The sequence below is a fragment of the Doryrhamphus excisus genome, linkage group LG12 (assembly GCF_037039965.1).
Source record: "Doryrhamphus excisus strain RoL-2023G ecotype Guam linkage group LG12, RoL_Dexc_Guam_v1.1, whole genome shotgun sequence".
Taxonomy (NCBI): domain Eukaryota; kingdom Metazoa; phylum Chordata; class Actinopteri; order Syngnathiformes; family Syngnathidae; genus Doryrhamphus; species Doryrhamphus excisus.
This window is the reverse complement of record NC_136368.1, coordinates 17,587,214-17,614,738: the sequence shown is the minus strand read 5'-3', so window position 1 is coordinate 17,614,738 and position 27,525 is coordinate 17,587,214. Positions and strand designations below refer to the sequence as shown.

Sequence of the window (27,525 nt, the reverse complement as noted above, 5' to 3'; positions counted from 1 at the left end):
AATGGGAGTTGAATCATTTCAACTTTCAGTAACCAGTAATTCAAGAAAAACATTTTACGCCAGAAAGCGAATTTAATGTTAAATACATACATACATGCTATGATACGCTGTGATGTTCTCCTCACTCTTTTCAGGCAGCTTGGTCTGGCGAATGACTCCAGAGCAACAAGGCAGGTGCATTTACAGGTTTTGACGCCATATTATTCGTCATCTACATACATTATTCTCCTGTCTGTACCACAATTTCCCCAAGTACCCCTTTTTCTGGCAAATTACTTGCATATTAAGTACTTATCCTGGTAGTTTTTTCCATGTTTCTTCGGTGTCTGTCATCTGTTTCGAATGAGTATGAATGGAATGACTAGGAAGGCTGAAAGTAAAGGAACTACAGCAAACTGAAGGTTTAAGAAACAAAAATGAGCCTTTATTGGAATGTTGCAAGGCGTTAAATACACAAATCCCATTTTTTTCCCCGCATCATTTGGTATTTAATTAAAATGGACTTTTAATCAAATAATACTGCTCATTCAGTCACTCTGATTCATTATATCATTTCTGCATCATCGTTTGGAGTAAAAGCAGATATGATTGATGCTTGTGACTGTGTTGACACAATGGGAAAAATGGGAGTTATATGGAAGTTGGGAAAATACGGTATGTCAAGGCTGCAACCTCAGTTCAAACAGTCACTTGCCCTCACGTTTAATAGTTTTTCAACCTCTGATTTCATCCTGGATATACATAAAAAAATGTGCACAAAATATACACAGGTGCTGTTGAGGTGCATTTAATACCAAAACTAGGATCACCTTGATTGTTCGCCATCACCACTCACTGCATGGAGTTTAGGGGGAACCGCCCCTCCAAAAAAAATATATATAGCAAATGGTTTTGTAAAACTTTAAAACCATTTGTCTCGGTTTTTTTTTCTCAAAAGAAACAAAAAGCAAGAAAAGATTTAGGAAAAAAATGCAGACATACTGGTTTCCTGTTCTCTCTATATACTGGGTTGGCTAAAGAGCATCACCTCTCAAAGCTCAAAACTTGACACAACCTGTACCCCCCCCCCGCTCTGAGACGGGTTAAGACATGACTCCAAACACAGGGTTGTGGCGACAGATGCTAGGCCCGATCTCTTCATAGTCCTTTTTGGTGTGGCATACCTGGTAGAACTCAGGCTGTGAAAAAACAGTTCAAGATAGGATGATTTAAAATACGTACTGAAAGGAATAACAGAATCATTGAAAAAAAAATTAGCATAATCAAGTGTGTGCTCTCCTGATTGTTGACATTTTGAATCAAACTGCTACAAACATGATTGGAGAAGTTTGAAAGTGCTGCTTCAGTTGTTTAAAATTCAAATGGATACCGAATGGATGAACTTTTAACACAAGGAATATGTTAGTGAGACATACAATAATCCCTGATAGCTGTTAATTGGTTCCAGATCCAACCTTAACAAATTGATTTCAGCCAAGTAAAACTCCTTATTTACAAATGGAATCTTGTTAGAGCATAAAAAAACTTGTTTAGAAGCTTTTTAGATATGGTTTTTAATATTATTATAGCCCTCTAGACATGAACCAACCACCCAATAGTCACCTTTAGTACCCAATGTAGTAGACATGAGTAAATAAGCCATTTAAGACAATGATCCACCTTTGTTGATGGCTTGTATTTAATTACATATGAGGTGTTATGAAATGGAACCTGCAATCATTGCTACTTGAAAGTTGGCTCTGTGTGATTAACTCATTCATTACCAAAGATGTATTGATAGTTTTTTTTCTAACCGCACGCCCAATCCCACAGACATATTGATACGTCTTTTACATTTTTGACGCAAGTGCACAATAGAAAAGATCATGTTTTTTGTTTGCTACTTACAGTTGATGCTAACATTGATCCTCCAAACCAGACCGCATATCTCTGCATATGATGAGTGATAACTTGGACATCAATTGGTTTGGGCTACGGAGAGAAGAATGTTACATTATGAAATGTTGTCTGTCCCTCTTGTATACAGTAGAAGATGATCCTTTCATCGATACCACTGCTCAAATAATATGTGCTTTGCAGTCTTTGCGGTGACGCTCACCTTCAGTTTGCCACCACTCAGCTCCTCGCTCATCTTCAGTCGGGCATCAACCGTCCTCTTTAGGTCTCTCTGCAAACGACGGCCAAAGTCCCTGAACATGGTGGAGCCTCCAGACAGAACAATGTTCTAACCAAGAAAAAGATCATGAATATGACTGGTATGTAATTGTGTGGTGTTTGTGAAGTATTTGCCCGCAGACCTTATAGAGAGGACGCCTGACATCAATAGGACAGTTCTGGATGACTTCATCAACAACTTCAGAGATGGGCTGGGTGAAGTCTGGGTTGGCAAACTAGGATAGTAGGAAACAAAGACGACAGCCAACATGCTGAAGAGATCTATAGACTAGATGGACAAAGCTGTCAAAAAGTATGAACATTTTTGGATTTAATTACACAATGTAGATGGAGGAAAAAAGTAATGGCTGATTTTTTTTAAGTATGGTGAAACCTTGGTTAGCATACGCCTCAGTTTTCCGGTTAACATGAAAAATGTTTTTGCGTAGGTTAGCATAAAATATGGCGCCAGTCTTGTAATTGTTATTGATACAGTGTGTGCTCAAATATTAACACTAAACATGTTTTGATAGTTCTACAATAATCATTTTTTTACACACATAATTCTAAAGGCATATCCATGATAAATGAAAAGAACGAATGAACTTTTAAGGTTACTTTTACCTTCACTGAAGAAAAACATGATGGTTGAAAAGACACCCAGTGGCAGCGGGATCAACATGGACACAACTTTTGTATTTTGCTTTAAATTGATTTCTTGAATTCAATAGTTCTCTTCTCTATCAAAATTCTGGCACTTGCAACTTTCTTTGGCACCATTTTTGGGTTATTTTACGGACGTGATCAAATAAAAGCAGAGACTTGAGGTGAGAAACACGACTTAATTAAAGGAATAAAGGCTCAAACATGAAGTTGGTGTCCAGGTTGATCGTGCTGCCACATTGCGTCTTTGACAAATATCTTCAGTAAAGGTGTTTATTTTCCCCTTTCATTCAACATTCATATGAATTTATATGCATTTTTAATTGTTTTTTTCATGTAAAACTATAATTGTATTATATTTTGTGTTTCTGTAATGGATTAATTGCATCAACATTATGCTTTGGTTAGAGTGCACCTTTTGGATCGGATTAATGATGCTAACCAAGGTTCCACTGTATTTGACTGTATTGTCCACATTATTAACACTAACCTCCGGGTGGAAGAAGATCTCAGGCCCCAGGAAGCGCTCATAGCCCACATCAATAGTGAACTCTTTCTTGCTGATGGTGTTGATGCCGGTGTACTGCTTGATCCACTTGGAGCCGTCTGTGTCGTATTTGTTGAACTCTTTGACCAGGTCTGGGCACACATAGCTGAAGCGCTCCTGAGAGGGGGTAAACATTTAGACTAGCCTTAAAATTTGGACAGGAAAACCAAGAAGACATGACTCATTTAATGAACACTATACACTACTACTACGCTATGTAGTACTATTTGAAACCTGCTGTCATAGAAGACCAATGTTTGTTAGTAGTCTATTGCCATTAAGGTTTCATTTGGACACAGCCATTAATGTCATGTCTCGTCTTGAGCCTTATGAAAGTGTGAGAAGATATTGATAAGATAATGAGAAGATATTAAAATATGGTTGCCTAAATGTCCATCCATCCATTTTCTATATCGCTTATACTCACTAGGACATGCTGGAGACTATCCCAGCTGTCTTCTGGCGAGATGCGGGGTACATATAGACAAACAACCATTCACACTCACATTCATACCTATGGACAATTTGGAGTCGCCAATTAACCTAGCATGTGGGAGGAAACTGGAGTCCCCGGAGAAAACCCACGCGTGCACGGGGAGAACATGCAAATTCCACAGTGGGGGAACCAAACCCAGGTCTCCTATCTGTGTGGCCTGTGCGCTAACAACTCGTTGCCGAAATGTGAGGGGTACAATCAATTTTGAGATGCTGTAGCTAGATAAAACCTTTCAAGTTTTCCAACAGAATATGAGTGCCACCTAGTGTTGTCAAAAGGAAACTACAGAAAACAAAAAATATGTACAAATTAGAGCTTTGTACATTGCATACCGTAAACAAATAAAAAAAAGGTCAGGTGAAAAAGATGAGGCCATACCTTGACTGCCTTGGCTGTCTCCAGTGATTGCTCTGGTGGGATGCCCACCTCCCGATCTCTTAGAAGCTGCTGCGTGAAGTAAGTAATGTCTCGTCCTGCGATGGGAATGTGCTTTATACAGCTGCCAATAACATAACCTTCAGCCTGAATTAAAAAGAAAAAAAACATCACTTTACAAGTATGATGCAACACAATACAATACAACATAGCAGCACAACATGGAATACTTGTCGGACACTGTTCTGGACAATGTTTCAACCCGCCAACATGGCAGAGGTGTTAAAAGGTCTCGATTCCAGATTTGATACCACTTTCAAAGCTGGAAAATTGCTCTACCTATTTCTTGGTTGGTGGCATTCACAGACACAACAGTGTGACAAGAAAAAAAATCAACTTTTAGAAGCAGTTTGAATGAACATGACTCACCACAGGGATGACATGGGTGACACCGTCCCCACTGTCGATAACTGTGCCTGTCAATGTTCTCTCTCCCACTTGTCTAGACGTCCAGGACGCTGCAAGAGCAAGCACGGCCTGACACATACAAATACTGCATAGTCAGTCAAACGGAAAAGGTTGCAAAACTTATTATTAAAGATGAAAAGTCAAGGTTATCATTCAAGTGAACAGCATCTTTATTAAACAAGCTTATAGATTGAAGCATATATGCCTGACCTGCACAGCAATGTACAGCCCTGGTACATTGAAGGATTCAAACATGATCTCGGCTGTGTATTCTCGGTTTTCTGGTGTGTTCAGAGGAGGCTCTGTCTGTAAATTGGGGGAGACACAAACATACAGACAATAATTACAAAACAATTATTAACAGTATCGACGGTGCAACTTTTCTTCTAGGTTTATTGTACATATTTGTGTAGTACCCATAAAAAAAAGAACATGTTCCGTGTACACATGTATAAATATATAAAAAATATATTCCTATACATTTGTACCACATATTAAGGATTAACATTGATATGCATTTTTTTTAAGTTGACACTGTTTTCCATGAGCAGAAAAGTGGTCTCACCAGGAGAAAGTAGTGGTCTTCAGGTTCGGCCCTCAGGTACTTGAAGATGATTTGTTCCATAAAGCGCTCCATTAGGTCCCAGTCTTCTACAATCCCATGGCGGATTGGCCACTGTTGATATGAACATATGGTTTCATAGAAATGTGCAATGGTTTTGGAGTCTTTGTATTGATTTCTATTATGACAGCTAACAAACGCAACAGGGTGTGAAGTACCTTTGTGGAATATGTAGGCTTATCTACAGCTTCATCTCCTATGTAGAAATCCAAATCATCCACCCCTTTCATCATTCTTCGCTGAGCTTGGTCTCCAACTTTAGCAGACTCTTTGATGGCAATACCTGACAAAAAATTGGAATTAATTAGAGTCTGCAAAAGGATACAAATGATTAGATTTATGTTCCTTCATTTTCTTGTTTATTTTAATGCCTGGTACAACTAAATGTACATTTGTTTGGACAAACATAATGAAGGCAACAAAATGATCTCAGTTTTTTTTTTTTTTTTACCACTGTGTGGTATGCTGAATAAATAGTGTTAGCTGAATCTAGCGGGTAAAACTCACATGATGGAACGATGAACTGTGGCTCTGTGTTCCCAGCATACCCCAGTTTGGTGTACCTGCAAGAGAACACAATTAGGAACAAAATGTGTGACTTTTTTTAGTTGGGGGTGCTTTAAGAGAAGCTACTGGGAAAAAAACTGCTTACATTGACTGTGTACCCTAAAAAACTATGATGTTAAAAAACACATTAATTATTCAACATCAGCCAGCAGGAGCAGACTCTCCTGTCGGGGTGTAATGTTACATGTATTAGTTACTAAATTTTTCAGTATAGAATATTCAGTTCTGTACACAAGCACACCAATTTCCCACACCAGTGGTTACCCAAATTGAGGAAATGTTTGAATGCAGACTTCTCAGATGCCTTATTGATAGTGTATTTATTTATATGTTACATTGAAAAAGGGACCATTTGCAACTGTTACACGGCTGCCTCGAGGCTGCTAACTTTTGAAGGTGTTGTAGGAATTATAGCCTACCCTCTTCCTGTTTTGAGCATGGAAGCTGTGCCCCAGGTAACACACACATGTGCAGCAGCCTTTGCTAAGAGCTGGCCATGTTATTTAGAGTTGCAACCAGTCCTTTTTGCAGTTAGAATTTGAGATTTGCAAAACAAACACAGAGGTACGCACACCGAACAATGATTATGACATTTCTTCAATCGCTGTGCATTAACGACTCAGGGTCAAACTTTATGAGAAATCTTGGCAATGCATTCAAAGACACCATTTTGACATGATGCAAGATGACTTGTATATAACACAAACACAGATGCACAGAAATCTTTAAATACCATTGAACAGTCCCGGCTTGCCCACTTTAACATGCCCCAACAGGCTTGAAATACACCCCAAGTCTGAGGGAACATATTTATGCACTGGATGGCTGAAGTTGAGTTAAGACGACTGAATTCCAATGCTAAACAACTGTTAACAAATTATAATTATAACAAGTCTTTGAAGACATTGTTGTGTATTAAGGTGATTAAGGTTCATAACATTATAGTGGGCCATCTCGTAAACTGAAGGTTGCCGGTTTGAACCCCGCTTCCTCCACACCGGTCAGCAGCTCAGACGGAAGTCATGTTACACTTGGCGTGTCCTTGTGTTGTTTACAATGAACTCACAAGCGCTACTAATGCTAGCTGAGCGGTTTGCACCTTACCATTGTTACAACACTGGTCCTACTGCTGCTGTGTTGTGCAATACCTTCTTAATAAATGACCCAGTCTTCAAAGAGAGCTACATTATTTTTTTCAATTTTCTCATACATGTAAAATTATTAATGTAAAAAAATGTACTGCAACAACTTTACATATTTATTTAAAATCTTTTTTGGAGTAGTGTTCTCATAGTAGAAGCATGGGATGCGAATGCAACACAGTATATGACCACACGTTCTGCTTTTTTTATTTAATAGGTATTGATATTGGGACAAATATTGTGCAACTTAAAAGTGTTTGACAGGTAAAAGCAACTTAATAAATTGCACTTTCTACTTAGCTTGTATACTTGAAAGTGCTTGAGGTATGTAACGTTAGGAGTGCCTCCTTCAAGTCTCTACATGAAAGCAAAATCTAAAAAAAAAGAGCTTGCAGATTCAGACTGTTACAAATAATAGCAAAGGTAGTATACAACATACTTCTAAAATGACAGTTCTGTCAATGCGATAACAAAATGTATGTATAAATCTGTGTACTTCTGTCTGATTTAAAACAATGTTTTCTGCAGGAAACAAGTTTGAAATCCAAAGGCGCACAATATGGAATCCAGAAAAAGAAGTGACTAGTCCAAAATACGTAACAAAATGTATAAAAACAATCCAAATGTTCCAAGATGCGATTAATAACCATATATGGACTAAAGAATGAATGAGGAAGAGTTGCACCGCGCATGCGCAGAGTAGTCTTGTCATTCATTTAAGACGGAGTAAGTGCGACATTAAATATACTGTCTGCAAGAACAAACTTATTTTAATTGACTGCTAAATTAATAATACCGATGACAGATAAGAAATAACTGACAGGTCTGCATCACAATCCGATCCAGTTTGGTGCTAAATCACTACCAAAGGCTGCTAAAGCTAGAATGTAATGGGTCCAAACACGAGAGCACCTATAACATACGAATATGTTTAAATCATGCTTTAAAGCTGCGCTGTTAGCTTGTCGCGAGCCTTTGCAGAAATACACACCCCGTTACGGTGACTGCTTTGTATCATTGTTAAACGTCTTACCCTGTACCACAGTCCACGACACACGCCGGTAGCCGTCCAGCCATATTTTCCCAAGTTTCTGTTGTATACAAACGTTGAAATTAAGTCTTAGACCGGCTGTGTCAGCTGGCGAGCTGTCGACAGGCGGAACCCAGAGCCCGCACAGTGACGTTTCCACTTCCGTACTCTGCTTCCGGTAGCATAGCGGAGGCAAGATGGCGGAGGCGGCTGTCAATCACCTGAGAAGACAACAACCAAGTCTTATTCCGAGTCTTATACCGACAATGTTGTGCATTTTGTGTAAATACTGATTATAATCACAATTAAACACAAGACAAAATAGCAGGCAAAAATATGTTGTATCAATAAGCTATTATTTGTGAATAATTGCACAATATACAAATACAAATGGGTATTTGCTAGGTATTCGCTGCTACTTCCGCTTGAATTATATAGTATAATTGATTAAAAGAAAGCCAACTGTTATTAAAAAAACGTAAAGAAAAACAATAATATTTACACAAACAAACTAACAATATCAACATACTGGGCCTATCCTCGCCGTCTATAAACAGGAGGCAGGAGCATTCCTCTTTAGAGTCGCAGCAGTTTAATTTCACTCAATTTGTAAATAATATGATTTTCGGTCATTTAGGTCATTTCCGCCCTACTCAACTACCAGCTGGGGGCAGTATTTCTTTTCTATGTTGAAGTCCAAAGAGCGAAGAAGTAGACCCAAGTAGATGAGTGTGTGAATTCATAATAATACTTTGACAAATATTTACACATAACGTACAGAATATGGCACATTTCCGAGGACAGATTCGTGGGCCACACTGGGGCGCTAAAAGGGACAACATATTGATAGATTTCTGGAAAAAGCACGAATGTCTGTTTAACTCCTCGTTGGAGTCTTTTTATGACAAGGAATTGAAGACGAAGCTGTGGTCCGAGTGCGCATTTTTGATTGGAAAATCTGGTAGGAATGAAGGTTGTATATATTTCTGGAACTTGTGTAATGTTCGTTGTTCTCATGTACAACATGTCTAGATAGACTGATAGATGGATGGACTTGTTGTTGTTATGCTAACGATTATAATGAGTACCATTAAGACATTAAATTGTCATGAACACTTAAAGGTTGAGGTAGCATTAACACTGTGTGCACTTTACAGCCCAGCAAGCAGAATAAAAATATAATAATAAAGTAAGAATAAAAACAGCCGTCAACGTAAAATAGCACTTTATCCATTTTAGAATGTACATACAAGACAATAATGATTAATGGAGGCTTACTGTTCATTCAATAGTGTGTCATGTATTGTAATTTAACTGTTCTTATTGTATATATATACATCATGTATATACATCATTTGCCTCTTCACTTCAGTATCTGATGTTGAGAGAAGATCCAGATCTCTGCGAACTCAGTATGGACGGGTGTTATGCCACCCAGAGAAGGTCAACACTTTTCAACAAAGGATGCTGAGAGAGAAATTGAACTTTCTGAGGCCGTACATTGTTCGTAGACGAAGTGATTGCTGTCCAGTAAGTACAGACTAATGTGTCATGGTTCTTCTGTAGATCCTGAAAGTTAATTTGAAAGTTCCCAAACAATTCTCTTGCAGGAAGATGAGCATGAGGAGGAGGACGGCGAGCTCGAGACTGAGGGGAGTGTTGATCACGAAACAGGAAGTACATTGGATGTTGATGAGACACTTAAGGACAGGTTTACATCTGGGGCATCCACCTCAAATCCTTCCAGCTGTCCATATACACAACATCATCCTGCAGATGGCACGTCCTTAAGCTTTGAGCCTCACGGTGACAAAGTTCCACCAGATGTTTGTGATCCATTAACAGCAGCAAATCTTTCTAAAGAACACATACTCCAGCAGTTTGTCAACATCATGCTAGCAGATATGCAACAGATTAAAAACCACATGGTGCTCATGAAACTTCGCCGAGATATCACTGACCTGGTGTTCAAAGCGGTGGAGGAGGACATGCAGGGACGTATTCAGGTGTACTTTACGCAGCAAGGAGAAACCGCACCGCTCCACAGCTCCTTCAGAACCCAAGCGTCAAGTTCGCACAGAATTTTTAGGAGAAAAAACAAGATGCCTGAGAAGCACATCGGGAGGATGGGTGGCAGTGTCCCTCAGGCTGTGGCACAAGTTTCTGAGATGAAATTAGAACTAGATCCACAGGTGATTAAAAACGAGGAGGAGACGCTTCCTGTGCTTTGAAGTTTTAATTTTTTTATCTAATTATGTTTTGGAACGCATGATTCTGACAGGACTCTCAAATGATATGCCATTACTGTGGTTTTAAGGTCACGGTTTGGTTCAAAAGGCGAAACTGTTGGTGATCCACCTCCACCTTCTCCTTGGCACTATTGCTAGCCATGACATCCCCTGGGAGGGTGCACACCTGCCAACATGTATGAATCTCTTGTACTCAGCATGCAATTTGACTCGTGAATGCGCTTGTATGCTTCACAGCTCTCCATTTTGTTGCATTTCACTGGTTTCAGTTTTGATTTCAGTCTGTCCAGTACAGATGAATAAATACATACAAGTTTCTCAAAACTATTTCAATTCCGGGGTGGTGCAAAAACATTTCTTTGACATTTTATGACAGAAAATAATTGAGAACCACACTCCTTTTCACAGCTTCACTAGACTTTCACTTTCATTTTGTTGGGAAACTCATTATCCAGTATGCTTGATGTATCCCTTTAAGATTACCAGCTCCATTAAGAATTTTTTTTTAATTTTAATTGATCTTTTATTGTTGGTTAGTTAAAATAATTGGAACTTCCTGTTTGATCCGCATACTGATTTTTGGCAAGTTGCATCACTCACAACAGAAAGACTGCAAAAAATGTAAAATGTATGGCAAGCATACTCATATCGATATAATGTTGATCATTGTCACTGGAGACAATTTATACTATAAATGATCCTGTCCAATGAATTTTATAAGATAGCTCGAAGCTATCATCTTCATGTATATTCATTTGCTGAGTATTTTAGTTGGGCAGTTGCGTCCCACGTTGTGGGGTCCTTGACATTTTAATTCAGGCAAATCTCAGGCCGCTTCTTGAGCTGGTCCTGAGTAGCACACGCATACACGTGTGGAGTGCAGTCAACATGGCGGACATGCAGATGAAGATAATCCGTAAGAAAATCCAGAAAAGAAACGCGAAAAATAAAGAGCGAAAGTTACTTAGGACGCAGACAGAAGATGAAGAGACTGGTAAGTGTCAAATACTAAAGTGTTTTGTTAGCTTTTTTTGTAGCGACATTCCGCTTTATTTGCTTCGTTAGCTTGTGACATTAGCATCAATTCTGGCTCGTACTGTTTCATATACAAACACAGAACGACAAACATTAAGCGTTTTTATGACTGTATTACATTTGTTATAAATTAAAGTAGTCGCTAATTTCCATAGAGTCGACTACAAACACAATAACATGAATAAACCGTCATATATTGTAAATACATAAGTATTGATATTGTTAATAATTATTGCGATGTTGCAACTTTTCGATTCCTCGCAGTGCAATCAGACGGATTGGGGGACAAATCTTCTCAAGAAGCAGAATCTCTTTGCACAGCAGAAACCGAACTATGCCAGGGCGAGCAGGGCAAAAACCCATCTGCTATTCAAACAAACGGAGAGCAAAGCTCTGTTAAACAAAAGAAGAAAAAGAAAAGAAAGGCGCCTCTTGCTATTGAATCACCAGGTAACACACAACCCTTCGACTGTAAATATCACAACATTTATTTGTGTTTACTCATTTGTATACCATCTCAACCTCCTTAGCTGACAAGAAACCCAAAAATCAAGACCAGGTCGATGAGGAAAAGGAAGATGGCAGTGAGCAACAGTCTTTAGATGTCCTGGAAGATGAGGAAGAGGAACAACCTGAACTACCATCTGGTTTGACAGGTACTTAAAAAGCGGCTATGTTGTAGTCTTTTTCTAAGGAAAAAACACATCATGGTTACAGGGAAGTGTCTTAATATAGCTGTTTCTTTCTGCAAAATATAAATAATACATAAGCATTGGCTTATTCAAAAATTTTTGCAGTACTACATGAATACCGTTGCCTTTAAGTGTTGCCCTTTCAATGTATCCATCATGAGAGGGGTGTCAAATAAGGCGCACATTGACTTCTTGTGGTTGTCTTTTTGAGGAGAGTCATCTCGGACCTCTCTGACATGACTTAACTGCAAGGACATGTTTTATTGAAGCTACTTGCGTAGCACATTGTAATTGTATTAATCTTATATGTACCATCCCAAATTACCGTATTTGGTAACCTCCGTTGTCTGCTGTCTGTCAGGAGCATTTGAGGACACCTCTTTTGTTTCTCTTGCTGGGCTGGTGAGTGAGAACACGCTGAAAGGAGTGAAGGAGATGGGCTTCGAGCATATGACCGAAATCCAGCACAAAAGCATTCGTCCTCTGCTGGAGGGAAGGTGGGGATTATATTAATTCACTGTTAATTAAACTTTGGAATGTGTGGATTCTGATTTGTTTTTGTTTTGATGAGCAGAGACGTGCTGGCTGCTGCCAAAACAGGAAGTGGTAAAACCTTGGCCTTCCTCATACCTTCCATAGAGCTCATCTATAAACTCAAGTTTATGCCCAGAAACGGTAATGACTATCCACTCATTATTTACTCTATTGGCTCCACATTATGCTCTTACATTTTGCATGAAAATGCCAGTTTACCTTTTAGTTATCTTCTGTCTTAACCATCTTCCTACAGGGACTGGTGTCGTGATTCTTTCCCCTACACGTGAATTGGCAATGCAGACATACGGTGTCCTGAAAGAACTGATGACGCACCACGTGCACACTTACGGCCTGATTATGGGTGGCAGCAACCGCTCAGCCGAGGCCCAAAAACTTGCCAACGGTGTCAACATTTTGGTAGCGACGCCCGGTCGTCTGCTGGACCACCTCCAGGTGAACGAACATCGACCTTCAGTGACATGAAGCTCTCATATATAAATATCAGAAATTCCTTTAGTAATGGTAATGGTTTTATTTCATTTGAACATGCATCAGATTACAATTGAATGCATCACATAATCAGTTCACAGTTCCACATGTCCTAAAGGAGTAGGAAGAAGCAAAGCTTATTATATCCTACCCCTCCATCTGGTACTTTTACAATCAGTAACTGTTTCATTTGTTCACTTCCTGCTTTCCTAATATGGTTAAAGGTTGTTTTTTTTTTTAATGTTTTAATTTTTTGTGAGTGATTTGCAATACAGCATGAGTGAGATGCTTAGGCCAAAATTAGCTGCCAAAAAATTGGAGCAGTACTTTTGCTGCATGTTTGCCTGAGAACAGACTTCCAAGTTCAATATCATTTACTTGCAGTGGTGACACTGCTTAACAATGTGATATTTATAATGACATGTATACCTTTTTTAGAACACACCTGGCTTCATGTTCAAGAACCTGCAGTGTTTGATTATTGATGAGGCGGACCGCATCTTGGAGGTGGGCTTCGAGGAGGAACTGAAACAGATCATCAAGCTGCTGCCTAGTATGTTTTCGTTTTTTTTTTTTAATTGTCTGTTTAGATTTTACTTGTTTTAACGTCTTGGAGATTTTCCACCCTACAAATGATTCTGCTGCAAAGATGTAGCTACTTCTCTTGGGTAGAGTATTGGTAATTTATGAGGGTGTGTACGTAACCATGAAATGTAACACAAGGCCAATATGCTACTTGGTTTGGTTTATTTAAGTACTAGGAGTACTAGTGGATTTATTGTAATGGTCTGCTGTTAATGACTGTGATTGATTGTGTGTGTGTGTGTTCCACAGAGAGGAGACAGACCATGCTGTTTTCCGCCACACAGACCCGCAAAGTGGAGGACTTGGCCCGTATCTCTCTAAAGAAAGAGCCGCTGTATGTGGGCGTGGATGACAACAAAGACAATGCCACGGTGGATGGCTTGGAGCAGGTAGCGTTGGCGCACCCACAATGCCCACACACGCCTGGTGTCTTCATACCCTCTCATGATGCCGACTCCTTCTCTACATCCAGGGCTACGTTGTGTGTCCTTCAGAGAAGCGTTTCCTGCTGCTCTTCACTTTCCTCAAGAAGAACCGCAAGAAGAAGCTGATGGTCTTTTTCTCCTCCTGCATGTCTGTCAAATTCCACTATGAGCTACTCAATTACATAGACCTTCCTGTGATGGCCATCCACGTAAGCTTCATCTTGCATGATCTATGACTCCCACGTGTTTCAGAAGGTCCATGTATCAATGCCAGCTTTGTTTGTCCATCACTTAGGGCAAACAGAAGCAGACCAAACGTACCACAACCTTCTTCCAGTTCTGCAACGCAGACACTGGCATTCTGCTGTGCACTGACGTGGCAGCTCGAGGTCTGGACATTCCTGAAGTGGACTGGATCGTCCAGTACGACCCCCCGGATGACCCCAAGGTCTCGTTTTGACTCTTTTATAATATGGGTCTTTTGAATAAATTCATATATTACATATATGGATGTGTCAAAGCTGGGTCTTCAACACTGAAGACCCTTTGATTGCAATTCCACTTAAAGCACGGTTTCTCTGGCCACATCATCAATCTACAGCAGATAAGAAGTCTTATTTCTTCACGCTTTATTTCCTCCCCAACAGGAGTACATCCACAGAGTGGGCCGAACGGCACGAGGCATCAACGGCCAAGGCCACGCACTGCTGATCCTCCGGCCACAGGAGCTCGGATTCCTACGCTTCCTCAAGCAGGCCAAGGTATTGTTGCTACTCTGGTAGGCGCTCTGCTTCATTGACTGTTAGACCCTTTCCCGCTGACACAGATGCGTAAAATACGAACACACCTTTACTAAGACTGGATGGCAGCACCGTGCAAGTTACGTCACCATATGCCTATGGGGACGTAATATGCCATATGTGTGCTTTATGGTGTGCGGAAAATTCAGTAATTAGCAATTTTAGCCACTATGATTGAATGCATAGCCTATACTGCTTTTGTGATGTGTTTGTGCTAAATCATGTATGTGTATACGAGCGCTGTGAACGCCAATTTACAATTTTTATGCACTTTAATTGGTAATTGTGAAAAATATCAACTTTTTGTACATTTTTTTTTAACCACTATTGGTAACATAGCCACTAGCCAGCTGAGACGGGCGGTATTAGGATTTAGAAAGTACCATAAAAGGTATCTTGTGTATTGCAGGTCCCCCTGAGTGAGTTTGAATTTTCCTGGAGTAAAATCTCAGATATTCAGTCCCAGGTAAGAAGTGCGATGAACGTCACTGAGATGTTCAACCGTTTGACTTGCACATAACACAAATGTGACCCAAATATCTGCTTCTTAGTTGGAGAAGCTTATCGAAAAGAACTACTATCTCCACAAGTCAGCCCAAGAGGCCTACAAGTCCTACGTGAGGGCTTACGACTCCCACTCACTCAAGCAGATCTACAGTGTCAACACGCTGGACCTCCTCATGGTGGCCTTGTCCTTTGGATTCAAAGTTCCTCCCTACGTCGATCTCAGTATCCTTTTTTGTGGTTTGATGCGTTGTTGTATGGAAAAGGCGTTGCTGTTATTTCCTTCACCGAAATCTCCCCCACTCAGACGTCAACAGCAGCAAAGGCGCAAAGCTGCAAAAGCGAGGCGGCGGCGGCGGATTTGGGTACCAGAAGTCCAAGAATGTGAACAAATCCAAAATCTTTAAGCATGTCAACAAAGGGAAGAATGACAGAAGACAGTTCTCTCGCTAAACCCGGACTCTAATTTGTTGTCAGCTTTTTTCCTGCTCACTCCTTGGAGGTGAGTTCAAGTCCAGTAAACCTGCAGGTCCTGGTGTGCTTCATGTGTATGAATTGTATTCTGTTGACAATATTTCCTGGATGTTTTTATATGGAAGTCTGCAGAATCACGAAACTCAAGTACTTTGCATTGAAATATGAAACACTGAAGAATCTAATTGACTTTATTTGAGATGTGCGTTTCCACCTGTGATAAGAAATACAACTTTTTATTCCACAAATAAAGTCTCCATTCCAGGAATCAATGCATTCTAGCATACTGCTCTAACTTGACTAGCTACATAGAATTTTTTTTAATCTTAAATATATGTAACTAAGAAATATTGATATTTGTAATTTATATTAAATATTTGCATTTACTTAATTATATGTTTTGAATAATTGTATGAGTTAAAACCTGCATATTGATACATTTTGAATCATGTAGTTTACTACATACACATTGGAGGCCAATGTATTTTCCTTGATTATTTTAAATATACAGTTTCACTTTACTAATACATTTCCTGATTATCCAAATGCTAAAAAAATGAATGTAACATTTTCAATATATTATCCTTGACTATCAATATTGGATTATTATAATTTATATATATTTCTTTTTTTTTATATGCCACAGGACAATGATGACCAGAAATAATGTCCGGTGTCTGCCATTGCCGCCACAGCTCCTCTTTAAGTATAACAGTCCAGCTCCTGACCATGTTTCCCTTTTTTAAATAAAGATGTCCACTAGTTGCTCCACAATTTCCACTCTTCATTTCCAGCTGCCACTTGGTAGACAATAAAGTCACTCAGTCTTTCTCCATGAAACATCCTGATGCCAATTTCCCCCATCATTGATGGTTATCTGTGGGCTTCACAAAATACATGAACAATGACCATGTTTCCATGCATACATTATTGGGTTAAAGTTGCATCCACATGCAATAAGAATATAGTAATGAAATCTGCTTATTGGTCACATTAGGCGCTTGTTCAGATTCAGAAAACTTTATTTATCCCCAAAGGGGGCAATTAATTTGTAGGTCGCCATAAGCCATGTTTATGTTTCACTGAATATTGAAGGAACATTACTGAAGAATACTCCATCTTTGAATGTCTATTTGGATTTTAGTTCATTTCACTATTTTTGTGTGTATAATTGCTATATTTAGGTAAAGAAAATATGTATAATTTGCTTACATGTGCATATTTTGTAACTAATAAGCTTCAACCATGAAACAGAATGATTTCTTAATCTGTTTTGGGGAAAACGGCGAATTTAGAATTGTGATGCAACTGTATTCCAATGTACGTGTTCGTCCCCACATGTTTCATATACTGGTATCAAAATCGTTCATAATGAATTCAATTTTATTGTGCTTTTTATCTTCATGATGAAGTGAGCCCATTATTCATCCACGGTAATCTACATCTGTAGTCTCAGCCGCCCTGGGGTAGCCTAAGGAGAAAATGTTGCTGCCAATTCGCACCTACAGCTTCCCTGACCAGTCTGTCTCAAATGTTTATCTTAAATGGTAAATGGCGGTACATACTAACATACCGTTGTCCGAGCAGCCTGGCTCTGTGGTCTCCCAATTCATGGATCTTTGGACAGCCTTCTTCCAGCGAGCAAAGCGGAAGTCGCTTTCTGTGACAAGATGACATTTCAGGAGAGTTGAAGCCTTTTTTGCTGATATTTTCTTACCATCACGGTTGATCTGAGGCTGGAATTTTTCACAAGCGATGCGAGGAAGATGATCGGGGCTCAAGCTCCACACGTTGACCCCCTCTGCGGCCCCTGCCGCCATTGCGGCCCCTAGAGCCGTTGTCTCTGACATGGAAGGTTTCACTGGGCCAAAAGAGTGAAAAGAAATTACTAATTTGATTAATAAAACATCTTAATAAATATTTTTTACTATGTGTGCATATTTGTAAATATTACATGTTTAATACTACAATGGGCGGCACGGCGGATGAGTGGTTAGTGCGCAGACCTCACAGCTAGGAGACCAGGGTTCAATTCCACCTGTGTGGGGTTTGCATGTTCTCCCCGTGCATGCGTGGGTTTTCTCCGGTTTCCTCCCACATTCCAAAAACACTCCAAATTGTCCATAGGTATGAATGTGAGTGTGAATGGTTGTTTGTCTATATGTGCCCTGTGATTGGCTGCCAACCAGTCGAGGGTGTGGGAGACAACTGGGATAGGCTCCAGCACCCCCGTGAGTTAAAAGTGGTAGAAAATGAATAATACTACAATGTTCAGGGTGTGTAAGTATGTTTTTTGTTCATATACTGTTTGGTACACACTGCTACTTCCTTTCTATGTGTGCCATGTTGACAACACTTAAAGCAACAACCTTTGAGAGTACTTCGATTGAATTATTTTTAACATTATGGGAAGGTGCACCGTTCCTGGAGGTACTGCAATACCAGGTCGATGCGTGGAGTGGACGGAGCAAGCCCCTATTCCATCTCCCTGTTCCAAAAATCAATTTAATATATGGTCTCCATATAGGAGACGTATCAGATATTAAACTGATAAGAACAGATACTACACTTGATCTTAGCCAAAAGGCCGAGAAGCGATAACTGCATTCGCTTAGACAGGAGGACCTGATTCCTGAAACTACAAACTAAAGTGATGGTTCCACTACCGCTAAGGTCAGCTAACGACGTCACTCATCAATACGCCAGACAAAGATGCATTTTAAAGCAGTAGTAATCTGAACTATTGATTTAAATACTTTAAATGACTGAAATACAGGCGAAATGCTTAGCTTGTTAAAGTCACGTGGTTACCTCCCATCCAATAGGAAGCGGTGGGAAATATATTTCATAGAACCGCACCACAGAGCTTACCCAAATAACAATACCAATAAACAGTGAATTCTAATCAAACTGTGTGATGTTGTTGCAAAGTTGCTGCGGGTTAATATTTAATAAACGTAATCAGCCGGCCTCGACATTACTAGTGATGTCTTTCTAGTGCCACCCGGTGACACGGAGTGCTAACTACATAATTCCTTTCAAATATTCCTGGATCCAGACTGTGATCCGGATCACTCCCAAAATTTAACCAGTTCTTCACATTCTTTAAAATTTCATCCAAATAGATTCATAACCTTTCAAGTTGTTTTGAACACAAACAAACAGATAAACACCAGCAACAAAATAACCTCATCGGCGAAGGTAAGAATAAAGAATAAACAGTGACATCTAGTGGTCAACATTACAAACAACATCAAGTAGTCGAGTAGTAGTTTTTGATTCAAGTTAAAATTCGTGAAATATACTGGAAACGACTGAAACGGGAGGGTAACATGCAAAGAAAGGAAATATCAGAGTTAGCAGGTATGAGTGTGTGTTGTCATACCAACACACACTCCGAGGATGTCAGCCTGTAGCTGCATCAGTAATCTGTTAGACGTCATGCCTCCATCCACTTGCAGCTGCACCAGAGGAACGCCGCTGTCCTGGTTCATTGCGTCGAGGATCTACAAGAGTACATGAAGAAGATTCGTACATGCACTGTTGGATAAACTGATGACTTGCAGTACAAGGTTCCCAAAGTCTGGACACAGGTAAAAATGCATATAGTACACAATTCTGTCATGAAGAAAAATATCCACACATACATATATGTTTAATTTGTTTCTCACTTGAAAGAAAATATTATAGTAAGAAACCAATTAAAGCAACAAAAATGTCTGAGTAGCAAAAACTTAATAAAAATAAAATGAACAGTTTCACACAAATAAACATACCATGACAGTAATTATGAATGAAAGACTATTTAATGTATACTATATATGCATACTTTATGTCCAGACCCTGTAGAGCCACAATGTGGACATTAGTCATGATGGAGACTAGATACCTCTCTGGTTTGGAAGCAGACGGCCTCCAGAGCAGCGAAAGCCAAATGGCTTTTGTTGGTAAACTGTGTGAGGCCACAGATGATGCTACAAAACACAAAGGAAGCTTGTTGACTTATGTGCTCACATTAGCATTGATATTTTGCACTAGTTATATGTATTGTATTTATATGTACTGTTTATGTTGTGATACATACACTATGCTGTTATTGTGCAACTGTCGCCATTTCAGGTTACTTGTAAAATGGACACTAGGCTTGTCATGATGATCTATAAATCAATTCAAGAGATATAATGTGGATGTAATGATGTCATTGTGAAGAGAAGGAACATTGGTGTGGGGAAGTATTTCCCCTTCACAGACACTAACCACCACCTCACCTCCTTTGTTTTTATTTATCGTGCAGTTAATTGATTACGGTGTCAGGTCTATGTTTGCGGGTATCAAACAAGAACATGTCTCACCCACGTGCACTGGGCTCCCAATATGGCGCATAGAGGCCGGAGAAAGCAGGCACAAAATAACAGCCATAAGACGTTCCTGCGGTGGCAGCCAATTGCTCTGGAATCACAAAGTAAGATAACTGAACACGCCTGCTTATGTGTACTGTAAATGACAAGCTCCTGTCAGAAGGAAGTTAAATTGGAAAATGCCTTGTGAGTACTGAATACCAATTTCCGAGGAAGACTGCAGGATGCCCATGTTGTCCTTCAGCCATCGAACCACAGCCCCAGCGATGGCCACAGAACCCTAGAAGAGAGCGTGTTGGCGTCTAATGATGGAGAACGTTTATGGATCACGACAATAGATGTTACATACCTCTAAAGCATAGCAAGTAGGCTGGTCTTTCCCCAGTTTGTAGGCCACAGTGGTCAGCAAACCGTGCTCCGATAACACGGGCTGGAAGAATCCCAAGAACGTTAAAAACAAGCGGGAACAACACAACACATGAGCTTACCTTGTGTCCTGTATTTCTGAGCATGAAGCAGCCTGTTCCGTATCTGTACATGACAATACAAGAATCCAAAGAAAAAACAATATTAGCAACATATTATAGACCAGGGATGGGCAAATGAAGGACAGGATGGAGACTTCCGTCAAAACAATAAACAAAACAACAAAAGTGGTCCGAAAACCCAAAGGTTTGCCCACCCCATTGTGACTGACGTACGTGTTTTTGGTCTGGCCTTCCTGGAAGCACATCTGACCAACCAGGGCTGCCGACTGATCGCCAAGACACTGAGAAAGACATTGTCATTCTAGCACACATTATTTCCAATTCATTGCAATTACTAAGAAGATAAAGAAGAAAAATTGAAGAAAGTTAATTTTAAAGCGCTGCACTGTGCTTTTTCACTGATATCAGCCGATACCAATCAATAGCTGATCGATCAGTCACCGATCGGTATAGTGTAATAAAAATAATTGTATACATTTTTTGTGAGCTATGTCAAAATGACAGAGCAACAGAACATTTAGTAAGGTAAATAAGAAAGAAAGGCGTTACCCCAGAGATTGGCACTCCTTCAAGTTTGCTTGTTTTCTGCCAAGAAGAGTAACAGAATGGTTAACATTTAGAATATATTTCTAAAATAGAAAAATGTGGAAAGAGTCACACAATGTGTAAACTATTGATTTGAAACTGTGCGTTGATGGTTTGTATTATGACGAACAGAACTTACCATCAAGCCGTATATTTCAGAAGAGCTTTTGACTTTGGGGAGAATTTCCATTGAGATATCAAAGTAACTAAAAGAAGCAAGAAAATTAATGAATGAATGAATATTCTTATTATTACATATACAGTGAAGAAAATAAGTATTTGAACACCCTGCTATTTTGCTATTTCTCCCACTTAGAAATCATGGAGGGGTCTGAAATTTTCATCGTAGGTGCATGTCCACTGTGAGAGAGATAAACTAAAAAGAAAAATCCAGAAATCACAATGCATGATTTTTTAACAATTTATTTGTGTGATACAGCTGCAAATAAGTATTTGAACACCTGAGAAAATGAATGTTAATATTTGGTACAGTAGCCTTTGTTTGCTATTACAGAGGTCAAACGTTTCCTGTAGTTTTTCACCAGGTTTGCACACACTGCAGGAGGGATCTTGGCCCACTCCTCCACACAGATCTTCTCTAGATCAGTCAGGTTTCTGGGCTGTCGCTGAGAAACACGGAGTTTGAGCTCCCTCCAAAGATTTTCGATTGGGTTCAGGTCTGGAGACTGGCTGGGCCATGCTAGAACCTTGATATGCTTCTTACGGAGCCACTCCTTGGTTTTCCTGGCTGTGTGCTTCGGGTCGTTGTCGTGTTGGAAGACCCAGCCACGACCCATCTTCAATGCTCTGACAGAGGGAAGGAGGTTGTTCCCCAAAATCTCACAATACACGGCCCCAGTCATCCTCTCTTTAATGCAGTGCACTCGTCCTGTCCCATGTGCAGAAAAACACCCCCAAAGCATGATGCTACCACCCCCATGCTTCACAGTAGGGATGGTGTTCTTCGGATTGTACTCTTCATTCTTCTTCCTCCAAACACGCTTATTGGAATTATGACCAAAAAGTTCTATTTTGGTCTCATCTGACCATAAAACTTTCTCCCATGACTCCTCTGTATCATCCAAATGGTCATATGCAAACTTAAGACGGGCCTTGACATGTGCTGGTTTAAGCAGGGGAACCTTTCGTGCCATGCATGATTTCACATCATGACATCTTAGTGTATTACCTACAGTAACCTTGGAAACGGTGGTCCCAGCTCTTTTCAGGTCATTGACCAAGTCCTGTCGTGTAGTTCTGGGCTGATTCCTCACCTTTCTTAGAATCATTGAGACCCCACGAGGTGATATCTTGCATGGGGGTCCACTCCGATTGAGATTGACCGTCATGTTTAGCTTCTTCCATTTTCTAATGATAGCTCCAACAGTGGACCTTTTTCACCAAGCTGCTTGGTAATTGCTCCGTAGCCCTTTCCAGCCTTGTGGAGGTGTACAATTTTGTCTCTGGTGTCTTTGGACAGCTCTTTGGTCTTCGCCATGTTACAAGTTAAAGTCTTACTGATTGTATGGGGTGGACAGGTGTCTTTATGCAGCTAACGACCTCAAACAGGTGCATCTGATTCAGGATGATACATGGAGTGCAGGTGGACTTCTAATGGGCAGACTAACAGGTCTTTCAGGGTCAGAATTCTAGATGATACACAGGTGTTCAAATACTTATTAGCAGCTGTATCACACAAATAAATTGTTAAAAAATCATGCATTGTGATTTCTGGATTTTTCTTTTTAGTTTATCTCTCTCACAGTGGACATGCACCTACGATGAAAATTTCAGACCCCTCCATGATTTCTAAGTGGGAGAAATAGCAAAATAGCAGGGTGTTCAAATACTTATTTTCTTCACTGTATCTTGTAGTGCAGATTAGGGTTAGGCATCACATATCGAATGGAAGCAGTTCTGATATTCAGATTCTCCCGGAATCGTTTTTTAAACGTTCGGTCTCTACGTTCAGTGATCGGCCAGCAGCATAACACCAAACAAAGAAGATGTGGCAGGAAGTGTTTGTGTTAATTCATTTTTTCATGTGGACAGTGTGCGACGGCGCTCACGAGGCTGGCTGAAATTGTTTGCATTTTCCACATACAAACATATGATTCAGTAGAATAATGAATGTACATTACAAGAAATATGGTCAAATGCATTCTGGCTACATTTTCTAATTACTTTTGTTTGTGTATGTTTGAGTGAGGTGGTTACCTGCAGAGCTGAGGATCCCAGGTCATAGTGTGAATGTTGAAGAGCATGGTGCGACTGGCATTAGAAACATCTGTGCAGTGGACTCCTCCATTCTTGCCACCTGTCAGGCACTGAGCAACCAAAATAACATGAAGTTAAACCTTTTAAACAACTATATTTTTTATGTTTCAGATGTTATTATTTCAGCAGGAATTTTCATTTAATTGAATACCATACCCAGATGATCCAGGAGTCCACAGTGCCAAACATGGCACGCCCACTTAATACCGCCTGGTGCACCTCGTCCACATTGTCCAGCAGCCAACGGACCTTCACTGCACTGAAGTAGGTGCTGATGGGAAGGCCTGTCTTGTGCTGCAGGAAGAAGAATTGATCAAAACTTGCCACATATACAGTATAGACACATTGTACCTAAAGTCTGGATAATTTGTATACATTTTACATAGCCTATATATACTGTATAACATAATATATATTGTATTTTTGATCCATCCCTCTCACCTTGAGGTGATTCTTGTTTTTGCCTGGTGCTTTATTAATGAGCCTCTCCACAGTAGACTGTGTGCGCAGGTCTAACCAAACTACAGAGTAAGAAAAAAAAGTTAACTGGCAGGAAAATGTAGAAATACTGACAATAAATATGGACAGGGAGAACATGCAAACTCCACACATAGATGGCCGAGGGTGGAATTGAACTCGGTTCTCCTCGCTACGTGCTAACCACTCGACCGCCGTGCAGCCCATGTTAAGACATATATGTCCAAAATTTGTGTACACCCTGTGTAACCATGTGAAGCAGCTGCTGATGTGATGTGTGGTAATGAAAGTGAAAATACACTTGAACTAACATACCGATAGCATTGTAGAGAGGTTCTCCTGTCTCTTTGTCCCAAACAAGCGTTGTCTCCCTCTGATTGGTTACTCCCACCGCTGACAAAACAGTAGTAGTAATAGTAGTAATAAACATCACAAAATTAGGCTTATTATTATTATTATTAAGTCCAACCTTTAATGTTGCTGATGTTGATGTTGAGCTGGTGAAGCTTTTCACAAGTCCTTTCGATACATTCATAGACTGACTGTATAATCTCCTTCGGGTCCTCCTCCACCCACCTACAGCATACAATGTAGCTTTAAGGTCTTTCTGAGACACACTTAAATTCTTGCTGGTTTTCTCATGCCTGAAGTCATTTTTCTCTAATGGTGTCCACAATGCACTAACATAGTGTGTAGCAGCATACGTTGAATCGGGACATATTGTGTTATATTTGAGGATATTTTGAATGCCAGCAATCCTTACCCCTCCTTTGGAAAACGCTGCTCGATTTCAACTTGGTGTTGGCTGATTAATTCTGCTGTCTTGGCATTGAACACCTGTGGGGAGAAACAAGAAGAAATCTTTTGAGATCGTGTGGAAAGACATCATCACCAGAAAATATTAGCATATTGGTCCAGTATTCAGGTCTCTGCACTGACATCTTGTCTGTCGTTCAGAGAATAGACATTAAAAGTCTTTACATGGTCTTGCACCAATGTACATGTATGACATGTTAGAGCCACATCAACTATCTTATCACATTAACTGTCTTCCAGTAAATGTGTGACAAAGATGAATCATTTTTTAAATGATTTTATAATGATCTATGTTTTTATGGAATGATTTTATGTCACCCTTCTTTTTCTGTAAAGCACCATGAATGACCTTGTGTAGGAATTATTTTATAAATAAGCTCGCTTTGCCTTATAATATAAATATTGACATACCAAAATCAGGTCGAAATGGCCCCTGGGCCGCACTTTGGACACCCCTATCTAAAGGTAAACTACATACTGCAGATGTCATTAGTCTTGAAGTAAGTGTGAAAACAACAAGTCTGTTTAAAGTTTAACCTTTTTATGAAAATGTTCTTTGCCTTTAAAACTTCCAGATGACCTACATTGGATCATTTTACTTTCATTTCATCATTTCTACTTCACAAATTTAAATGTAATTGTATTTTTTGTCATATTTTTCAAGCACATGAATGCATACTCAAAGCAATTTTTTCTTTCTTTTTTGTTTCCAACATTCCACAGACAAACTGGTTACTTGTTAACATGTGATAGCACCATAGTTGTGTTTTGTTATTGCCCTGCCTGTAGAACAGCCAACAGACAGAGCTAAATACTTACGTCTAAATAATAAAACACTTTTATTCATTTACTTCTCAGTCACCCATTGGTAGTGAGTGGTAATGTACAGCTGTAGTCACAGGTGCCATGGGATGGTCTGACAGAAACATGGCTGCCAATTTGTGCCTGCTGCCTCTCCGACCAACACTAAACATTCATTCACATTCATACACCAGTGTGGGCAGCGCTGGAGATGAGATGGGTGAAGTGTCTTGCCCAGGGACACAACAACAGTGATTGCCAACCTTACAGTTTCTGGACAACCTGCTCTACCTCCTGAGCCAAGTTATAGAATGACCCTAAAGTCAATAGTTATAAAAATGGAGGCTAACACCATGCTTGCTACACTTTGTTGTATACACCACCCTGTATACACTTTTGATGGCTTTGACGTGAAATCAGCATTGCATCATCCTTGCATTCCCCATTAATGCCAACCCTTATACTAACCAAAAGAGCACTGAAGAGGCTGTCCCACTACCTTCAGCACAGAGATGTCACAGCGTGGACAGTCAGGCGTGTTACAATGTCTTTACAAAAGCTGCAGGACCCACGGTAGATGTGATCAGTGAGATAATATCACGAACTTCCTAATGCGACTCAAAGTTAACTTCGCTCCGGTCACGTGACAGCAAAAGCCGGACAAATGATGGTGCACGAGCCCTTATTAAAGAAGCAGAAGATGGCGAGAAGGCAGTACAGGGAGCTAAAATTAAACACTCAGTAATTATAGTTTTCGTTTAGTGTCCTGAAGTGTTTATTACCCATTCCAACAATTTATTCTTATATATTTTTAATGATAATCCGAATTGTATACAAATATTGACCATAGCAGTCACAATGACTTGTAGTTTCAGAATTCCTGTAGACCGAGTGTTAAAAACCTACCTTTTTTCACAGTAAAAAGTTGCAATGTGACTTACCAGGAACCTTGTAGAACTCGTACCCTGGTCAATGGCACCCACGAGTGGATCCATGGCTGTATTTATGTCTTGTTGGTCTACTGAAAGTACAGCTATACATATAAAAATATACTTTTTCTCTTCACAAGTCACGTCTTGTTGGCATGAGGAGGAGGCGGGATTTCGGCGCGTGAATGGAGCAGTCAGACCTGTCCAAACGACGCTGCCATTGGCTCGTCCAACCAGGCGTCTGCTGCGTTGTACCCAATCAGATTTGGGGCGTGTTTGTCTCCTCATTGAAGACACGCACGTGGTGGATGGGCGTGGGGACTACCGTCATTATGTAAGTTGTGGCGAAGACCTTGTGATCAAATTGAAAAGCAGAAGATACCAAACAGAAGCACTGTGAGTTTTAAATGTGTCTCATACAACTTTGTGCTTGACTTGAACTCGTTAAGGATGAGGAAGACAGGGAAAAAATCTGACTGTGGTAAGCACTTATCACTTATTGACGTAGTGGATCAAACCAAACTGAGTAGTGGGGGTTAGAGGTTCGCTCAACTTCAGCACCCATAGGTTAATTACAAAGTGAATTGAAACAGTAACTGCTTAAAAAATAAAACATATGTCATTGTTAAGATAACAACATTGAAGAGCCTAAACTATATATTTTTTACAACAAAAATGTTAACGAGGGAATTGTGAGTTGGTATATCCTTGACTTTTTATTGATGCGTCAAGTCAACAGGGGGCTAACGTCCCACGATGCGTTGTTAAAGTTCATAGTTCAAGCTCAGTCGCTTTTCTGTGGTTAGCACACACAGAAAAGGTAAAGACAAGTTTTCATGTTTCACATAAGGATTGTGAATGATGGGCAAAATCCCCCCCAAAAGTGGAGTTTTTCTTTGAGACAGTTGTAAGAGTCATATTGCATGGAGGTGTGTTTGTA

General features: G+C 39.9%; 4 protein-coding genes and 2 non-coding genes across 7 annotated transcripts; 3 read left to right on the top strand and 3 right to left on the bottom strand.

Annotated features, from left to right (window-relative positions):
• Nucleotides 1-402: 402 nt before the first annotated feature.
• LOC131136150 (actin-related protein 3-like) lies at nt 403-8,236 on the bottom strand. Its single transcript, XM_058082719.2, has 12 exons — nt 8,068-8,236; nt 5,833-5,888; nt 5,484-5,608; nt 5,269-5,379; nt 4,914-5,009; nt 4,665-4,772; nt 4,239-4,382; nt 3,308-3,481; nt 2,298-2,390; nt 2,099-2,224; nt 1,888-1,971; nt 403-1,178 (listed from the first exon to the last, which is right to left on the bottom strand). The coding sequence occupies exons 1-12, from the start codon at nt 8,109-8,111 to the stop codon at nt 1,083-1,085; spliced, it is 1,257 nt and encodes a 418-aa protein (XP_057938702.1). The 5' UTR covers nt 8,112-8,236; the 3' UTR covers nt 403-1,082.
• A 293-nt stretch (nt 8,237-8,529) lies between these two features.
• LOC131136151 (uncharacterized) lies at nt 8,530-10,621 on the top strand. Of its 2 annotated transcripts, none has more exons than XM_058082721.2 (3): nt 8,530-9,025; nt 9,437-9,594; nt 9,675-10,621. In XM_058082721.2, the coding sequence occupies exons 1-3, from the start codon at nt 8,848-8,850 to the stop codon at nt 10,293-10,295; spliced, it is 957 nt and encodes a 318-aa protein (XP_057938704.2). In that variant the 5' UTR covers nt 8,530-8,847; the 3' UTR covers nt 10,296-10,621. The 2 variants fall into 2 exon arrangements, with proteins under 2 accessions (XP_057938704.2, XP_057938703.2); XM_058082720.2 differs by having other exon boundaries at nt 8,530-9,037.
• Nucleotides 10,622-11,126: 505 nt separating this feature from the next.
• On the top strand, nt 11,127-16,628 carry ddx18 (DEAD (Asp-Glu-Ala-Asp) box polypeptide 18). The gene is made up of 15 exons (XM_058082775.2): nt 11,127-11,307; nt 11,613-11,798; nt 11,879-12,004; nt 12,402-12,537; nt 12,615-12,715; nt 12,831-13,030; nt 13,505-13,619; nt 13,901-14,040; nt 14,124-14,285; nt 14,372-14,524; nt 14,724-14,837; nt 15,286-15,342; nt 15,428-15,605; nt 15,688-15,882; nt 16,501-16,628. Exons 1-14 carry the CDS (start codon nt 11,202-11,204, stop codon nt 15,831-15,833), a joined length of 1,920 nt encoding a protein of 639 aa, XP_057938758.2. The 5' UTR covers nt 11,127-11,201; the 3' UTR covers nt 15,834-15,882; nt 16,501-16,628.
• Nucleotides 12,163-12,299, top strand: LOC131136363 (small nucleolar RNA SNORA13). The gene has a single exon (XR_009131738.2). It is a non-coding gene; the product is annotated as a small nucleolar RNA SNORA13 (small nucleolar RNA).
• LOC131136187 (glycerol kinase-like) lies at nt 15,220-26,784 on the bottom strand. The gene is made up of 19 exons (XM_058082777.2): nt 26,598-26,784; nt 24,803-24,876; nt 24,509-24,615; nt 24,355-24,432; nt 24,004-24,083; nt 23,719-23,856; nt 23,503-23,612; nt 21,425-21,491; nt 21,250-21,285; nt 20,914-20,981; nt 20,701-20,743; nt 20,562-20,642; nt 20,414-20,492; nt 20,207-20,303; nt 19,744-19,828; nt 19,240-19,360; nt 17,572-17,715; nt 17,420-17,514; nt 15,220-16,738 (listed from the first exon to the last, which is right to left on the bottom strand). The coding sequence occupies exons 1-19, from the start codon at nt 26,649-26,651 to the stop codon at nt 16,718-16,720; spliced, it is 1,578 nt and encodes a 525-aa protein (XP_057938760.2). The 5' UTR covers nt 26,652-26,784; the 3' UTR covers nt 15,220-16,717.
• LOC131136361 (U2 spliceosomal RNA) lies at nt 18,263-18,453 on the bottom strand. Its single transcript, XR_009131736.2, has one exon. It is a non-coding gene; the product is annotated as a U2 spliceosomal RNA (small nuclear RNA).
• Nucleotides 26,785-27,525: the final 741 nt, after the last annotated feature.

Bases quoted from the DNA above. Each gene is read 5' to 3' on its own strand.
- ddx18 (XM_058082775.2), top strand. From the start codon at position 11,202: ATGGCGGACATGCAGATGAAGATAATCCGTAAGAAAATCCAGAAAAGA. The intron at 11,799-11,878 runs GTAACACACAAC...CAACCTCCTTAG, and splicing joins TCTTGCTATTGAATCACCAG to CTGACAAGAAACCCAAAAAT. The intron at 12,538-12,614 runs GTGGGGATTATA...TTTGATGAGCAG, and splicing joins CGTCCTCTGCTGGAGGGAAG to AGACGTGCTGGCTGCTGCCA.
- LOC131136151 (XM_058082720.2), top strand. From the start codon at position 8,848: ATGGCACATTTCCGAGGACAGATTCGTGGGCCACACTGGGGCGCTAAA. The intron at 9,038-9,436 runs GTTGTATATATT...TCTTCACTTCAG, and splicing joins AAAATCTGGTAGGAATGAAG to TATCTGATGTTGAGAGAAGA. The intron at 9,595-9,674 runs GTAAGTACAGAC...ATTCTCTTGCAG, and splicing joins GACGAAGTGATTGCTGTCCA to GAAGATGAGCATGAGGAGGA.
- LOC131136187 (XM_058082777.2), bottom strand. From the start codon at position 26,651: ATGGATCCACTCGTGGGTGCCATTGACCAGGGTACGAGTTCTACAAGG. The intron at 23,613-23,718 runs GTATGGTATTCA...TTGGTTGCTCAG, and splicing joins TGGACTCCTGGATCATCTGG to TGCCTGACAGGTGGCAAGAA. The intron at 17,716-19,239 runs GTATGACAACAC...CTTTTGGCCCAG, and splicing joins CATCCTCGGAGTGTGTGTTG to TGAAACCTTCCATGTCAGAG.
- LOC131136150 (XM_058082719.2), bottom strand. From the start codon at position 8,111: ATGGCTGGACGGCTACCGGCGTGTGTCGTGGACTGTGGTACAGG. The intron at 4,773-4,913 runs GTCAGGCATATA...TGTATGTGTCAG, and splicing joins GGCTGTACATTGCTGTGCAG to GCCGTGCTTGCTCTTGCAGC. The intron at 1,179-1,887 runs GTAAGTAGCAAA...GTTTTTTCACAG, and splicing joins GATCAATGTTAGCATCAACT to CCTGAGTTCTACCAGGTATG.